General features: G+C 42.5%; 1 protein-coding gene across 9 annotated transcripts in view; it reads left to right on the top strand.

Moving 5' to 3' along the window:
- Window positions 1-17350, top strand: part of MAPRE3 (microtubule associated protein RP/EB family member 3) — a 664975-nt gene that overhangs the window by 510880 nt on the left and 136745 nt on the right. For 5 of the 9 annotated variants that reach the window (XM_069233631.1, XM_069233630.1, XM_069233627.1 and 2 more), the window contains one exon: window positions 12658-12812. In XM_069233631.1, coding sequence (XP_069089732.1) covers window positions 12658-12812 — 155 coding nt within the window. The remainder of the gene's footprint in view (window positions 1-12657; window positions 12813-17350) is intronic. The other 4 variants (XM_069233633.1, XM_069233632.1, XM_069233626.1 and 1 more) reach the window with 1 other exon arrangement.

The following is a 17350-nucleotide window of genomic DNA, read 5'->3' as shown; positions in this document are numbered from 1 at the left end:
TCTATAAGGATGAAAAGGAAACTGGCTTTCCAAGAGAAGGATAAACAACCACAAACAAAGGTGGCAAAACAAGTAACTCCGCCACCATCACCACAACGCTCACCGCAATCATCACCAATTGCTAACCCACCTATGGTGCAGTCTCCAACACACACAGGCATGAGCCAAGATGACCCAGATGCATGGGATCTTTATGATGCGCCTGTGTCAGATAACAGTCCCGACTGTTACCCAGCAAGACCATCACCACCTGAAGACAGTACTGCTTACACACAGGTGGTGTCCAGAGCAGCTGCTTTTCACAACGTGACACTGCACGCTGAACCTATCGAAGATGATTTTTTATTTAATACTCTGTCGTCCACACTTAGTCAGTACCAGAGTCTTCCGATGCTACCGGGAATGTTGAAACACGCAAAGCAAGTATTTCAAGAACCCGTAAAAGGCAGGGCCATTACTCCTAGGGTGGAGAAAAAGTACAAGCCTCCACCAACAGACCCTATATACATCATGCAGCAACTGACACCGGACTCAGTAGTACTAGGCGCAGCACGCAAAAGGGCGAATTCACACACCTCCGGAGATGCACCACCACCCGACAAAGTCGCAAGTTCGATGCAGCGGGAAAAAGAGTGGCAGCACAAGCAGCCAATCAATGGCGCATTGCAAATTCACAGGCTTTGCTGTCAAGACATGACAGAGCCCACTGGGATGAAATGCAACACTTTATTGAACATCTGCCCAAAGAATTCCAAACATGTGCACAACAAGTGGTAGAGGAGGGCCAAAGTATCTCAAATAACCAGATATGTTCAGCAATGGACGCAGCAGACACAGCTGCAAGAACTGTAAATACAGCGGTCACAATTCGGCGACACGCATGGCTGCGCACCTCAGGATTCAAGCCAGAAATACAACAGGCTGTGCTTAATATGCCTTTTAATGGACAGCAGTTGTTTGGGCCGGAAGTGGACACAGCTATCGAGAAGCTGGAAAAAGATACAGATACGGCCAAGGCCCTGGGCGCGCTCTACTCCCCACAGAGCAGAGGCACTTTTAGGAAGACACAATTTAGAGGGGGGTTTCGGGGCCAAACCACAGAACCCTCAACCTCACAAACCAGGCCCACGTACCACAGCCAGTATCAGAGAGGAGGCTTTCGGGGACAGTACAGAGGTGGACAGTTCCCTAAGACTAGAGGAAAGTTCCAAAGTCCAAAGACCCCTCAAAACAAACAGTGACTTCAGTGTCACAAATCCCCAACACATAACACCAGTGAGGGGAGGGGGGTGTGGGGGGGGGGAGACTAACACATTTTTACCAAAATTGGGAGGAAATTACAACGGACTCGTGGGCCCTAGCCATCATCCAACATGGCTATTGCATAGAATTCCTACAATTACCACCAAATGTGCCTCCAAAAACACACAACATGTCCAAACAACACATGGATCTATTACAGATAGAAGTCCAAGCGTTGTTACAAAAAGATGCAATAGAACTAGTACCCAATCACCAGAAAGGAACAGGGGTTTACTCCCTGTACTTTCTCATACCCAAAAAAGACAAAACTCTAAGACCCATATTAGATCTCCGAACACTAAATCTTTACATCAAATCAGATCACTTTCACATCGTGACACTTCAAGACGTAATCCCCTTGCTCAAACAACAAGACTACATGACCACATTAGATCTCAAAGATGCGTACTTCCATATACCCATACATCCTTCACACAGAAAATACTTACGATTTGTAATCCAGGGAGTACATTACCAGTTCAAAGTGTTACCATTCAGAATAACAACGGCACCAATGGTATTTACAAAATGCCTTGCAGTAGTAGCGGCACATATCAGAAGACAGCACATACACGTGTTCCCGTATCTAGACGATTGGTTAATCAAAACCAACACACAAGAACAGTGTTTTCAACACACAAAAAACGTCATAGAAACCCTTCACAAACTAGGTTTCTCACTAAACTACCAAAAATCACACCTACAGCCGTGTCAAATACAACAATACTTAGGAGCAACAATCAACACAAAAAAAGGGATTGCCACTCCAAGTCCACAAAGGGTACAAGCATTCCAAAACGTAATACAAAGCATGCACCCAAACCAGAAGTATCATGTCAAATTAGTGATGAAACTACTAGACATGATGTCCTCATGCATAGCCATTGTCCCAAACGCAAGATTACACATGCGGCCCTTACAACAGTGCCTAGCAACACAATGGACACAAGCACAGGGTCAACTACAAGATCTAGTGTTGATAGACCGCCAAACACACACCTCGCTACAATGGTGGAATCATATAAATTTAAATCAAGGGCGGCTTTTCCAGGACCCAGTGCCTCAATACGTGATCACAACAGATGCTTCTATGGTAGGGTGGGGAGCACACCTCAACCAACACAGCATCCAGGGACAATGGGACACTCAGCAGAAACAACTTCACATAAATCAGCTAGAACTACTAGCAGTGTTTCTAGCGTTGAAAGCATTTCAACCGCTAATAGCCCACAAACATATTCTTGTCAAAACAGACAACATGACAACAATGTATTACTTAAACAAACAGGGAGGCACACACTCATCACAACTGTGTCTCTTGGCACAAAAAATTTGGCATTGGGCGAATCACAATCACATTCACTTAATAGCGCAATACATCCCAGGAATTCAAAACCAGTTGGCAGACAATCTCAGTCGAGATCACCAACAGATCCACGAATGGGAGATTCATCCCCAGATACTACAAACCTACTTCAAAAACTGGGGAACACCGCAAATAGACCTATTCGCAACAAGAGAAAACGCAAAATGCCAAAACTTCGCATCCAGGTACCCACAGCCTCACTCCAAGGGCAATGCGTTATGGATCAGTTGGTCAGGGATATTTGCTTACGCTTTTCCCCCTCTCCCACTCATTCCGTATCTAGTAAACAAACTGAGCCAAAACAAACTCAAACTAATACTAATAGCACCAACTTGGGCACGACAACCTTGGTACACAACACTACTAGACCTGTCAGTAGTGCCTCATATCAAACTACCAAACAGACCAGATCTGTTAACTCAGCACAAACAGCAGATCAGACACCCAAATCCAGCATCGCTCAATCTAGCAATCTGGCTCCTGAAGTCTTAGAATTCGGACATCTAAACCTCACACAGGAATGTATGGAGGTCATCAAACAGGCTAGAAAACCTACTACAAGACATTGCTACGCAAATAAATGGAAACGATTTGTTTATTACTGTCATAATAATCAAATTCAATCATTACACACGTCCGCTACACACATTGTAAGCTACTTACTCCACTTACAAAAATCTAAGTTAGCTTTTTCATCCATTAAAATACATCTCACAGCAATTTCAGCTTATCTGCAAATTACACATTCAACTTCGCTATTTAAAATCCCAGTTATAAGAGCTTTTATGGAGGGTCTAAAAAGGATCATTCCACCGAGAACACCACCAGTTCCTTCGTGGAACCTCAATATTGTATTAACTAGACAAATGGGTCCACCATTCGAACCCATGCACTCTTGTGAAATGCAATACTTAACTTGGAAAGTAGCCTTCCTAATAGCTATCACATCCCTCAGAAGAGTAAGTGAAATACAAGCCTTTACCATACAGGAACCCTTTATACAAATACACAAACATAAAGTGGTTCTACGTACAAATCCCAAATTTTTGCCAAAAGTTATATCACCGTTCCACTTAAACCAAACTGTGGAACTCCCAGTGTTTTTTCCACAACCAGACTCTGTAGCTGAAAGAGCATTACATACATTAGACATAAAAAGAGCTCTAATGTACTACGTTGATAGAACCAAACAGTTTCGCAAAACAAAACAATTGTTTGTAGCTTACCAAAAACCTCATACAGGGAATCCAATATCCAAACAAGGCATTGCCAGATGGATAGTGAAATGTATTCAAACCTGTTATGTTAAAGCTAAGAGAGAACTGCCTATTACACCAAAGAAACACTCCACTAGAAAGAAAGGCACCACAATGGCCTTTCTAGGAAATATAGCAATGACAGAAATCTGTAAGGCAGCCACATGTCTACGCCTCATACACTCACTAAACATTACTGCGTGGATGTGTTAACACAACAAGCCACAGTAGGACAAGCAGTACTAAGAACTTTATTTCAAACAACTTCAACTCCTACAGGCTAAACCACCGCTTTTGGGGAGATAACTGCTTACTAGTCTATGCACAGCATGTGTATCTGCAGCTACACATGCCATCGAACAGAAAATGTCACTTACCCAGTGTACATCTGTTCGTGGCATGAGACGCTGCAGATTCACATGCATCCTCCCACCTCCCCGGGAGCCTGTAGCCGGTGTAAGTTGATCAAAATTAAACTCGTACATTTGTAAATTTGTAAATATAATACTTTTAGTCACATTATGTGAACATACTTACTCCATTGCATGGGCGTTATTACTATATACACAACTCCTACCTCACCCTCTGCGGGGAAAACAATCTAAGATGGAGTCGACGCCCATGCGCAGTGGAGCCGAAATGGGAGGAGTCCCTCGATCTCGTGACTCGAAAAGACTTCTTCGAAGAATAACAACGTGTAACACTCCGAGCCCAACACTAGATGGCGGGATATGCACAGTATGTGAATCTGCAGCGTCTCATGCCACGAACAGATGTACACTGGGTAAGTGACATTTTCCATATATTCCATTTGCATGGACATCTCTTTTCTTTATACTCTATCACTCCTACCTTACCCTCTACGGGAAAACAATCTAACATGGAGTCTATGCCCATGCACAATGGAGCCGAAAAGAAGTCGTCACTCGGTCTCGTGACTCGAAAACACTTCTTCGAAGAGAAACAACTTGTAACACTCCGAGCCCAACACTAGATGGCAGACTAGGCATAGCATGTGAATCTGCAGCGGAACATGCCACGAACAGATGTATACTGGGTAAGTTACATGTTATATATATATATATATATATATATATATATATATATATATATATATATATATATATATATATATATATATATATATATTTTTTTTTTTTAACCTAGATTTCTCCAAAAATCCTGAACTGATTTGTACCAAATCACAAAAAGCTCAATCTGCTGACCAAGATCTAGCTTCCTGCCAAATTTAATGTAATTCCGTTCAGCAGTTTTTGTGGTAGTGCTTCTTAAAGAAGTCTGTGGAACATACATGTAGATTTTGCGTTTTGGGACCAACACCACCCTTTTTTTTTTCTCGACCCCTGGTTGACGGATCACTCCAAAACTAGTCAAAAAGTAGCACTTTTTAAAAATGTTGTGGAGATTTGTCATACAGGGCCAAAGTTATTAGCAAAAAGAACAAACAAGCATTTGCAATGCAATAGGTCTCACGTTTGTGCGAGTTGGAGCTATTAGCTTTGTAAATTCCTAACAGGACTGTTCTTGCCACATAAATTGAAAATGAAAAGTAAAACAGTTGACATAAGTGATCCGATTCAAAGCGCCACAGCCGCCATAAGCGTGAGCACGAAGGAGAGATGCAAAAGAAAAAAGAAGTTCACTCGCAGTCAAACACATCTCCAGACGTGCAATTATCCATGCAACAGGGTCGATCCCCAAAGCGGTAACAAAACTGCCCCAAGCAGGGACAAACAAAGCATTTACTAGTGATGATAAAGAATTTTTGAAAGACAAGCCCACAATCGAGTGATAGTGATGGGCGTGCAGTGGGTGTGGTTAAAAGCCACATAGATACCAACACGTCGGAAAAGCTGTGCAGGGCATGCTTGGTCATGCCATGTGCAGCATGGGGTTGCTTGCCTACAGACCAGGCCTTGCTGCCAACTCCCTAGTGAGCACGACTGAAGGCCATGCACAGCATTGGGTTGGTTGACTCGAGTGGTTGGGCGCGGCCACCCCACACTGCTCACAGCAATTGTGTAGTTATAGTTTAGTTCAAATTTTCATAGGAAGAGCATATTTTGTTTCTTTAATAACTTTGATACTGTTTGATGAATCTAAACAACATTTTCCAAAACAAAATGTTATCCACATAGGCTCCTTCTTTAAATGTTTTGCACAGATCCGTCAAGCGGGAAAAAGGAGGGCTCCCAAAAGTGTGATTTTCTACCTTAATTCCCATAGGAAAATTTGTTCTCTGATATAGAAAAACATGGTTGAATGGAATTACACTAAATTTGGACAAAAGTTAGGACTTTACTCAAAGTATACTTTTTGTGCTTTGGTGTAAATCACTGTGTTTGAGAAGTTAGATTTTAAATAGGGGCTCAGGCTAGACCTGAAGAAGTTAATGTTCATTGTTTATCTTCATTCATTTCTTTGCAAAAATAATACAACTTTAAAATCAGTGTTAGCTGAAATTGAGTTTCTGATAGATAAGTATTCAAATAAGGTATTAATTCCTTATAATTTTAATGCATATTTGCTAAGTCGACATATCTCTTCAGAATCAATTGGTCCTCAAAACAATATACCAGTACTTCATAACCTTTTGATGTCTGTGGCCCCCCACTTAATCATTACTGGAATCCAGGGACCACCACTGAAACATTATTGGAATTTGGAGACCTCCACGGAGGCATTACTGTAAGCCAGGGCCCCCAGTCTGAGCAATTTCAATGATTTGAACTGCAAAAAATACACAAAATTCCTCAAATAATGAATTATTTTATTTATTTCACAACCAAATGTAAAACTATCAAAACTTAGAGTCTAATGGGAAGCTTGAAGCTTTTCTAAATTCAGTTGAAGCCACCCATCATTCAAACTATACTCTCTTTAATGCACTTTTATGCTCCCACTGATCAGTCTGGGGGTAGCAGCTTAATTTTTAGCCTCAAACTCGTTCACATTTATACAATATTTTTAACATGTTCAGTTTAAAATTCTTTATTTAGACACCCTTTATTAATCTGTAAATGTTATTTAATTTTCTAAGCAATCATGGACCCCCTGAGTAGGCATTGCGGGCCCCACAGTGTTACACGGGTCCTACAACTTAAGTAGGACTTTGTATCGGGTCAACATAAACTTCAGGATACAGGACTTTGTCTGTACCATCAGGAAATGTTGACACAATTCCTAGCTAACTCACAGTGCCCCATCTGAACCCCTAAACTTATCAGGGTACCAGATATCATCTGCAACCTCGAACATGACTACTTGGATTCTGTTCCGTTGTTACTTGGCATGCCCAAGGTAAGACACAAGAGTGATAGGAGAATGTATTTTCAAACATTTATTGCAATAATCGTATTATTGTATAAAAAGCATGAAGTGCGCTTATTAGGCAGATGAAACAAAGGTGGTAACCAGCATTATAAGAATGGTGACAAGATACAGTTCAACCATGATATTGTTACTGTGTTTGGTACACTGCTGTCTGTTATTACCTACACTTTCGAGTGCATAGTGGGAGTACCCTCTGCCAGGTCAATTGGGATAGGCTACCCACCCCATACCTGGGTAAGATGTACCAGCAAGCCAGGGAGATGGCCTGGTGTAGTGCAGGCTATAGTCCCTTGCAGGCTGGAGGTCAGAGTCAGCAGGGCTGCATCTCGGTCACAGTGCACCGTGTTCAGGATAATCCCAGCAGAAGTGCTTCTCTGCCAAATGGAGCCCAGAGGCATTTTTATAATGAAAGCATCATTCAAATCGCTGTGTCAGAGGTGAGGTGCAGAGTTGATGCTATGATTTTTCTGTGGCAACAGAGCTGTTTTCAGTGAACAATCATGAATCAAAGGCATAGTGTTCTGTGTGCCTAGCCTTAGACCGAGTGTACAGACTGCATGGCAGCTACACTTACAAGGAATAGGCTGCATGTAGATGCCAGAGATACCAAGCTAAAATTGAGGCTCTACACTGGCCCTGTAATGCTTCAACCTAGCAGGTGTCCGCAGACCACAGGTTAAAAACCACTACAATATACCACAGCCACTATTTATTGTCAGACTTCAGTCACTGACACTTTTATATATCAAAATTGTATTCCACTCGTCAGACTAGTAATTTCCCATGTACTTCATGGGTTAATAATCAAACATTGATATCTAGGGAGGATGCGTTGCCATAAATGATACCAAATTGCTTGTCTAGGACTCCTGGCCCAAATGGTATCTGTATTGCCGTATGGAAGGATAACCTAATATTATTGAGCAGCATTCTAAGCATCTTATTTACCACAATATATTACTCGGTGAATATTCCCGATTCCTGGAAAGGCCTAATACTACAACTACTTTACAAGTGGGGCTTGCGATCATAACTAAAAAAAAAAAAAAAAAAAAAAACTGCTAATGGATATTAATGGCAAATGTTTGGCCCAATTCATGTGGGACAAATCATCAGGATAGGCGTATGACAGGGGTCTGTTGAGGTTAGCTCAGAATGGCTTTCGGACTGGTTGCTCTAGCACTGATAACATGCCACTGAATGATGAATAATGCCCATAAACTAAACAGGCGCACTGATATCAGTAAAAAGAAGGGAACACTGACCAAATGTGTGATTTAACAGATTAGCTATGTGTCCAGTAGAGGGTCAAAGGTTATAATGTTATCAGTGATTTAATTTGCAATGTCATCAGCGATGTCATTTAACATATCTAACATCTCATGAGTGATGTAGTGTGAGAGTTTAAAAGCAGTGAATATCAGCTTCCCAAGTCCTAGTTAGTTCACTCATTTAAACCTGGTGAATTTCAGAGGGTTTTCACTTTGTGAATGTTAGTTCTATCTCATTTCAACACCTAACTATATTGTCACTTCAACCTTTGTGTTTTTTTCTGTGGATGAATGAATAGCTACATAAAGAGATAGATTGAGAGCTAGAGAGGTAGATATTTCAACAGAAATTATTGTAACATAAAGATCCCCCTGAATATAAAACGTATAATACATAATATGCTGGTTTGCCTAATATGATTGGACCAAATTACCCATCAGGGGAACGGCGGGGTTTGCACCTTTGGACCACCCCATTATGTCTTTTTACAGCAGGATATTCATGAACATTGTTTTGGTAGCTGTTTTTTTAATTTTTAAATGGACTTTCAGTATTTTCTATTCGAAGTATTTTCGCTGGTCTATTTTCCACAATGTTTTTTTTTTCTCCAACTAAAGTACTTAATTCTACAATCGTAACATTTTTCACATGCTACCCATCCCCTTGCATCTTTGATTGCTTAATTTGGTCTCCTAAGGTTGTTGCTGCAGTATGTGACTTGATTGTGTGTGGCAAATGGATTTTTTTGGGAGTGGGTAGGGGAGAGGAAGCGGTGGGCTGAGGGGATATTGTTCCCCTCCCTTGTCCTGGCAGCTTGGACCAATGCCACCCCCCAATCTAATCATTATTGATTTCTATTTCTTCTTGCCACTTTCTAATCTGATCCCTGTCATACCTTTGTTTAGAGGTCCACACAGCTTGCCACACTGAGGGGTCACTTGGCCTACCGTGGGGGTCTGACCTTTAACTTCTAGTATCCTGGGTCCCAACTTATTATGGGTCCTGCACAGTTAGGCCAAGTACTACCCCTTTGGCATTTGACTGTCAGTAGTAGCGCAGGTCTAGAAGACCAGGAATTTTCAGGGAGGAGGTAGGTGCAAGGCATATGCAGATACCACACTCAAAGTACGCACAGGAACCCCAGTAAGCCTAATCAATCCTAGATTTTGTTACAAAAGTAGCATTTGTTTTGTTTTACAAGTACACACGGTATATCAACAGCATTCTAAATAATACCCAGAGTCTCTTAAGATGGGTGCACTAGCTTTGCCCTGAGCAGTTTCTCAGAGTCTTTCTTTCCTGGCATGTCTGGTTATTTCCCATTTGATAAAGGAGATGACTTTCAGATATGGCCCATGCTAGTTACTATGAGATAAAGTTTTGCTCTGGAGTTAAGAGTCAGTTTGAACACGCTACATGCTGAGTTCATGAATGTCCCAGGAAGGCATGCCAGCCTACAGTAGTCTTACCTGACTTGTTGGCAGCCGGCAAGTTCAGGGAGTACTTGGTTATGTTTTTAAAGGATCTTGCCTTTCAATACGGGAGGGACACGGCATCTAGCTGTCTCCTCTGGATGCGCATCAAGGCCACCAGTGCCTTTGGATGGCCCATGGAGGTGTTGGATGTCTTCTTTGGGACTTCCTCTGCTTGTGGTAAATGTTAACATGGGTGGTGGTCTCTAGCGCAGGTCCCTCTTGATTGAGCCTTTGTAAGGAATCTTCTTGGCACAATGTTCCAGGCGATGGCCCTAATCTTCGCTGTAGCCCCCAGCTGGCACATGGGGGTTGTCAACTTTTTCGTGACGAGGGCAAGGGCTTTAATCTTCATGGTAGCCCCCACCTAGCACACAAGGGTAATTGACTTACTCCAGCCAAGGCTACTACCCTAAACATCACAGTGGCTCCCACTTGCCATACATTTTTCACCGACTTGCAAGGACGAAGGCTCTAAATTTCATAGTGGCCGCCACCTCTCATACAGGGTTTGCTGACTTTCCACAGGAAAGGAGGACGGCTCATACTCACAGAACATACCGAACATCTCACACTTCGCTCACCAGGATCCACTTAACAAGATTCCTTCCGGGCCACGCTCCCTCCAGGTCCTTACCTTCTCCTCACATGGTCCGCTGTTCTTGCCAAGCATATTGGTGCGTCTGGCTCCAGGCAAGTGATCTTTACTTTCTGAGTAATTTCCCCTCGCCCAGATGGAAGAGTAGCAGACCTTGATCCCCAGTTCAGGTTGAGGCAGCTCGAAGTTTTGGTGATGTTCTTTCCATGCTGATGAACAACTTTTCAGACTCATACTTCAACGTTTATAATGTATATCCAGACATCGAAGTGGTTCAGTGTCCAGTCCTTTGAAACTGGTGTTGTGGGTTTCGACTCCTTTGAAATGCCGTACTATTTGCCCTGTACTTTTGTTAAATGCACAGTCAGCCACAGCAGGAGCGTCTGCAATTTCAGTTCACCCACAACACCGGGTGAGCTACTAACTGGGGGCAGAAGGACAGGGTTGGTCACACCTGAATGTCAGCCTAAACTGAAATATGCCACACAAAGGGCTAAGTCTTCCCTTCTATTATGATTCCCTTAGCTTACAGTACCAATCTTATCAGAACCACCCCCTTGCCCGACAGTGAGCCCTGGTCCCACTAACCGGTAAATTCTTCCTTAGATAAGAGACCTTTGATGTGCAGAGGATGCTCTACTCCACTTCCTACAATGCGGGTGTTCCCACCTCAGCTCTTAGCAGTCCACACTTTGTCTGGTGTAGCAGTCCTCACCTCCAACTAGGCTTTCTAGACACTGGGCTTCCAAAATGGAACCCAAAGGCCTCCATGTTGTGTGCCTCGTGAAGGCACACACTAATATCACCAGCTGCCCGGTGCTACACACAATCATCATGTAGGCCAAGGGGGAGTTAAGTACACAGCAGAGAAACTTTACATGAGTAGGCTCGTAGGCGCTACTCCTGTGAAACAAGTAAAAAGGAATGTTCACACCGCTAATCCTTCTGAAACGGAAAGCGGGTATGCTGGCGAGAGTGACTCCTGGCGAGGCGAGTAGCTTTTTACCACTAAGAGGATAGCGCTTTGTGCACCCCTCCCAGTCTTAACAGGACTGCATTACATGAGGCAGCCCTAGGTCATGGCACACAAACACACATGATTCGTGTTCTCCTGTGACCAAAAATCAGCACCTGGGGTCCCGATATGCAGACGTGGCAGTGAGCGCATGGGTACATATCTGACACCATACACAGGACTAGTCCGTCCAGCAATCCCCCACTTATAAACCTTTACAAAACACAAATTGTGGTCCTAACAACATCTCATTCCACTTGCCTGAGCGCTACAGAGATCCACTAGTAAAGCTGCATACTTGAGCATACTATTCTATCCAAATACCCTAGAGTGAGTTCAGGAGGCAGTGGCCGTGAAGAAACAAAACATGATATGAAGCCCTGGCCGCCCTGGCCTGGGCCTTGATGCAAAAAGTGCATAGATTTAAATCTCTAATCACTTTAAAATTGAAACACTCTTTCCTCTCTCCACTGCGTTGCAACGGTTTCTGCAAACTTCGGTTTTGAGACCCTGCACCTGTACATTGCCCTCTTCTCGTAATTATCTGTGCTTGTTGGAGAGTTTCTGGAGGTGCGTGGAATGAGAACGCAGCATTCTACTGTAAATCAGGCAGATGAGGTCACATTGGTGTCAGTCAAACAAACTATGTTTTAAATAGTTCTTGGACTGGCTGAACTGTCAGGTGTATGAGAAGTTGTTCCATTTTGATAGGATCTGCATCGAAAATTATTGTGTATATAATGTCATAGTGACGTTTATAAATTGCAAAACGTTCATGTAAATTGTAGATATACCATATTTTTCGTGATGTTGCCAATGTTCCCTTTAATCCCAGCACTGGGATTCGCATTATGCCATGTGCTGGAAGCATGGGCTTTGGCACAGTCCGCCACTTTGGCAATATTGTTTATCACTGCATCGACAGGACTTACAATCTTAGCTCAAAAAAATGCAAAGTGCTTATGTAGTTTTGAACTCTTGCCTATTTGAATCTTTTGTCACCCTTTATCGGACTACTGAAGTTCCACAGAGAACATCTCCAACAGGTCCCAAGAACATGATGCCACCAGCACGATTGCCAAATGCTTCCACAAATTCAAATCTACGGAAAAACCTACCTGCAACCAGGAACGGCGGCAGTGAAGTGGACGCGCAGATAGTCGAACTAAACCAGCAGGTAAGAGCTATAGTTTCCATTTGTACTTTTTTTAAAATTAATCTGTTTCATTATAAGGTTTGACGCCTGTTCTCATGTTAAGTGCATCCCCTTTTATCAATTGCAAAAAAACATTGGAACCTATTTTTGTTTCGGTTTCCGGTGCCTAGAAGTATCCTGTCATAAAGAGGGCCCCACAAAGGTCCCCCATCTGCACTAATTCCAATATTCCTCCTGGCTGCTTAGAACCACGTGGGAGAATGGTCAGGCTGGAATATGTTGAACAAGACCAGGGCATTAGTGCCAACAATTATTATCTGGCTTTTGTCCCTGCAGTCCTCGTGCTATTCCAGTGTAGGACACCCAACGCGGCTCTGCCAGTGTGCCTCAGAGCAGACTGCAGTATCCCCACTTACAAACCCCACAAGTTTCACACACTCAGTCATAATTGATCAACTAACCTAATTCAAAAGCAGTCCACTTTACACATACATAACTAAATCTGTTTCCATCTACACACTGCTTGAAATACTACCGTGTAAGGTAAGACATTTTAAGACATTTATATCAACTTGTTCTTTTTACTTTCTTCTTTAAAATATTTTTACTAATGTGTCCACCCCTTCCAACACATTGCTGTGAAAACTGGGACAATTGAAGCACTTTCCCACAATTGTACTAGCACATACACTTGGATTTTCAGATGCAACTCAGATGGACGTGGAAGTGGGAGATACCTGTGAAAATCTTTGTGAATCTCCTATAAAATTAAGTTAAATGAGCATTTACTCAATTTTTATACATTTTCCCGTCAACTTCCCAGACACGACAGAGTGCTTGCTGGTGAAACTTACTTTACATTTTTTTACTATTTAATATACTTCTGAGCAAGCTGACAATGTAGTCACTTGTATTTACACACGCTTTGTGATTTAGGTGTAGCTTAAGCACATGGATATTACAACTTTTTCTGCAGCTGCCTTAGACATACATAATAATAATAATGCCATTTATAGAGCTCAAGGCTACTTCTAAGAAAGAGTCCCAGCGCCAAGATGCTGAATACGGAAAAGAGGTTGCACTGAGACAGAAAGAGTTTAACTGGACCCAAAAAGCCAGGTTTTCAATTTGTTCCTGAAGATCAATGTGGAGGGGGTTAACCGAAGTACCACAGGTAATAATTTTCAGATCTTAGGGGCCAGAAAACTTAAGGCACAGCCACCGAGTCTAGCTTTTTAATTCTAGAAACGAAGGCCAGTTTGGCTGCAACCAACCTCGGATTTCTAGCTCAGGCATAGGGGTGACAGAGGCCTGTAAATAGGCAAGGCCTCGACGGGCAAGTGCCTTATATAAATAGCAGAGAGCCTTAAAGATAATACCCTGTTTCACTGGCAGCCAGTGCAGTTTCTTCAGTGCAGCACTAATGGAGGCTTGTCGTGGAAGTCCAAGTAACATCTGAGCTACCGCATTCTGCACATGTTGAAGTCTATTCAATCGCGATTGGGCAACACCCAGATAGAGAACATTGCAGTAGTCCAATCTGTATATGACCAGAGCCTGGACCACCGTTTTCTGGGCAGATTCAGGAAGGAGATGAATAATTGTTTTCAGGGATCTCAATATTCCAAAACACTTTCCTGCAAGGACCTTGATCTGGGCATTGAAGGAAAGCTTCTCATCGAACCAGAAGCCAAAGTTCTCAACCTTGGGCTTAGGGAATGGCAAAGGACAAAGTTTGTCTGACCAACAAGTGTTGGACAAAATGTTCAGATGTTTGCCTAGTACCAGAACCTCTGTCTTCTCAGCATTCAGCTTTAGACAATTGAGGTCCATCCAAGTAGCGACATCAGACAGACAGGTACATATAAAGAAGGTCAAATGCTCACTATTGTGGAACAAAGTGATGACAAGGTGTGTGTCATCAGTGTATGAGATAATAGTGAAACCATGCTATTCAATGGCACCAGCCAGAGGGCTAACATAGACATTAAAAAGAGTTGGGCTGAATGACAAGTTCTGAGGCACTGCTTGCTGCAGGGAGCAAATCAAAGACTGATATGGTTTTTGCGACACATGGAAGGTCCGCCCCTGCAGAAATGAAGCCTGCCAGCGCAGCGCTTTGCCATTAATACCACTGTTCCAGAGCTGCTTGATTAGAATATTGTGGGAAACAGTATTGAACGTGGAGACTGAGGTTACGCATAAGAATGGCCGTGGTGTTACCCTGATCCATAATCTACCTTGCACATTCGGAGACAAAGAGCAGGGCTGACTCAGGAGAAAGTCAGGCAGAATCCGGTGAAAGCCTGATTGGGTTCCATATAGGATCCTATTGTCCTTCAAGAAATTGGAAAGCTGCCTATTTTCGTGTTTTCCCGCTAGCTTGCCAAATAGAGGCAGCAATTATATGGGCTAATAATTTTCTGGCCTCAATGGATCCAGTAATGTTTTTTTTTTTTAGCAAAGGAACCACCATGGCGTGTTTCCATTGTTGGGGTACACAGCCAGAGGACAGGGAGAGATTAATTACTTTACAGACAGCAGATTGAATAATCTTGCAGCCCTGTTCCAGAATGGCGGGGGAAATTGGATCCGCTGGAGATCCAGATTTAACAATGAGCAGAGGGAAGTTAGTTAAGTAATAGAAATTGGACTGAATAGTTGTAGTTTAACCCTGGTGACTGACTAGTCAAACCGGATCTCCAGCTGCGGGTGACACCTAGCTTCTATAGGGAAGTAGGTATAGATTTTCTATACTTTTTTGTGAAAAACGAAGCTAGTACATTGCAACTATCTTCAGAGGGCAGAGAGGAAGGTGAAACAGAAGATAATTGTGAGAGTTTTTACAATTTGAAAGATTTCACATGAAGAATTATCAGCAACTGAGATCTTTTGTAAGTAGTATGCTCGCCGAGTCTGAGAAATAAGTTGCTGATATTCTTTTAGCTACATCTTTTAATTCAACTTGCAACATGGGCCATCATTTTTCCACTAGATGCGCTCAAGCCTCTTCCCCTTTTTGTTTTTTAAGATGCAAATAAATCACTGTTGAACCACCTGCTGGGTTTTTTTGTCCCTGAGCAGCTTGTTTGACCAGGGGGGCAATCTGGTCAGGTGCTTCTCTTAGCCAGCTGTCCAGTTGAATACTTGCTTTGTTTACATTCTGATCCAGGTTCAGATTATTACTTTTCAAGGCATAATTGAGCCAACCAGAGTCACTGTAGCCCACTTCCAAGCCCAAGAGGGTGCAGGAGTAGAAATCACTGACGTCCTATCAGGATAGGTTAAAAGGGATGTCTAGGTGGTCTGACCATACCAGTGGAATGGGCATGTAGATTTCAATTTTCACCAAGTTAGTAAACTTAGGGTCGAGAATGTGACCCATTCTGTGTCTGGGGTTAGATACTAGCTGCCGGTGCTGTAGACTCTCAAGAATCATCAATTCATGTTTTTGCTACTTGGCAGGTAACATCATTAAAATTAACATTAAAATCACCCAGCACCAACATATTATAATAGCGCAGAGCTAGCGGGTGTAATATATCTGCTAACAAGATAGAAAACTAGACAGCGGCCCTGTGGGACACTCTCAACACAGCAAAGTTTTTTTGAAAGGGTCAGGGAGAAAAAATAGCTTCACAGCCATCAATAGGGAGACGAGAGAGAGAACATTTGAGGTCTCCCTTAATGATTATAGCCCCCACCCCCTGTAATGGTCTATCTTGCCTGATCATTGAGTAACCTTGCGGAATGGCCAGAAGTCCTCATTGATCCAAGATTGAGTTAAGAAGATTGTGTGTGGCCTGTGTTCCTCAGTGAAGTCATGCCTTTCAATCCTACGCTTGACCAGCGACCTACAATTAAGAGAAAAGAATTTGAAAGGGTCTTGAACTAGTACCGCGCGTACTAACTAACTAGTTCTAGTTGTCGTGATTGTGGGAGTAAGGAGTGAAAAGCCACAGTGGCCGTACATGGAGTCCAAATTCCCCAGTTTCAGACACCCACTGCAGGCTTAGGGCAGAGCAGGGCACAGGCCCATAAGATCAGCGTGGTATAAACAGTAGGCGCTGACCTGAAAGGACCAGGAGTCCTGGCTTCTGGTGCTGTCCATGCGTAGAATGGCTTGCCTTTGGTGCACTTTTGGCCTCCAAATACCACAAAATATACCATGTGGTTCAAACTCTGACTGGCTGCACTTAATCCATACACCTCATGCAGACTTTTGAGTACACCTGAAGGCTTTTCTATATAGAATACTGAGGTTTTAATATCAACCTGCTAAAATATTGACTTCAACAAAATCATGGTTAAGTGTGTGTGTGTGTATATATATATATATATGTACATATATATATCAGTCTAGATTTACAATTCATAATTCAACGTAGAGGTATCTTGAATATATACTGCATCACAAAAAAAAAAAAAAATGCTACAGGAACGTTATAATTAGGAAATAGAACTCAAAAAACCATAGAAATTCTTTAAAAAAAACAACAACAAAGTTTACAGGAACGTTATTGTTTGGTTCTGAATTTACTTGTACAAAACCTTAGAAA

Source organism: Pleurodeles waltl, chromosome 5, assembly GCF_031143425.1.
Source record: "Pleurodeles waltl isolate 20211129_DDA chromosome 5, aPleWal1.hap1.20221129, whole genome shotgun sequence".
Lineage (NCBI taxonomy): Eukaryota > Metazoa > Chordata > Amphibia > Caudata > Salamandridae > Pleurodeles > Pleurodeles waltl.
Note: the sequence above shows the minus strand (reverse complement) of the source record. Positions and strands in the feature narration are given on the sequence as shown.